The sequence below is a fragment of the Bison bison genome, unplaced genomic scaffold (assembly GCF_000754665.1).
Source record: "Bison bison bison isolate TAMUID 2011002044 unplaced genomic scaffold, Bison_UMD1.0 scf7180017864456, whole genome shotgun sequence".
NCBI lineage: Eukaryota > Metazoa > Chordata > Mammalia > Artiodactyla > Bovidae > Bison > Bison bison.
Genome location: NW_011495018.1, coordinates 507,185 through 507,863, shown reverse-complemented (window position 1 = coordinate 507,863; position 679 = coordinate 507,185). Strand labels below are relative to the sequence as shown.

The following is a 679-nucleotide window of genomic DNA, read 5'->3' as shown; positions in this document are numbered from 1 at the left end:
GCTTTGAGGGGGCAGGGTGGGGGGCGGGCGCCTGGGGCAGGAGAGGCCCCCCGGCCGCTCACCAGAGGTTCACCAGGAAGACGTGCTCTATCTCCTGCAGGATCTCCAGCTCCCGGAACACGTTGCGGACCTCGTCCCGCTCGATGCCCTGCTGCTTGTTCATGTACTTCATGGCGTACATCTTCTCCGTGTCCCGCTTCTGCACGATGCACACCTGGCGGCAGAGGGCGCGTCACCCCGCCGCCGGCCCGGCAGCTCGGCAGGGGCGACGGAAACCGCCAGACTCTCTGCCTCTGGAGGGACGCGTCTCCTCAGACCGCAGCTGAGCACCCGGCCCGTCACAAAGCCCCTCACCCTGGGGGCCGGGCTGCAGCACGTGGATCTGGGGACACGGTCCGGTCCACGCAGAAGGGAACATGACGCCTGGAGGGGCTGCAGCTCAGGACGCACGGGCAGGTCGGGAGGAAGACTCGCCCCTCCAGTCTCCAAGGGAGCACAGCCCTGCAGGGCCCTTGATTTCAGCCCAGATAAACTGAGACTGGGGCTCCGGCCCTCAGCAACGCAAGAATAAACGTGTGCTGTCTCAAGCCACTCAGCGTGTGCTCACTTGTTACAGCAGCCGCTAGAAGTGAATGTGGCCACCCAGTGGTCCAGGTGCCCTGAGGGACCCAGACAGGGG

The 679-nt window shown here is 65.8% G+C and overlaps 1 protein-coding gene across 1 annotated transcript in view; it reads right to left on the bottom strand.

Moving 5' to 3' along the window:
* The window catches only part of STK32C (serine/threonine kinase 32C), a 30,058-nt gene that overhangs the window by 5,829 nt on the left and 23,550 nt on the right, over positions 1 to 679 (bottom strand). Inside the window, exon 7 of the mRNA XM_010859557.1 lies at positions 63 to 214. Within this exon, the coding sequence (XP_010857859.1) occupies positions 63 to 214 (152 nt within the window). The remainder of the gene's footprint in view (positions 1 to 62; positions 215 to 679) is intronic.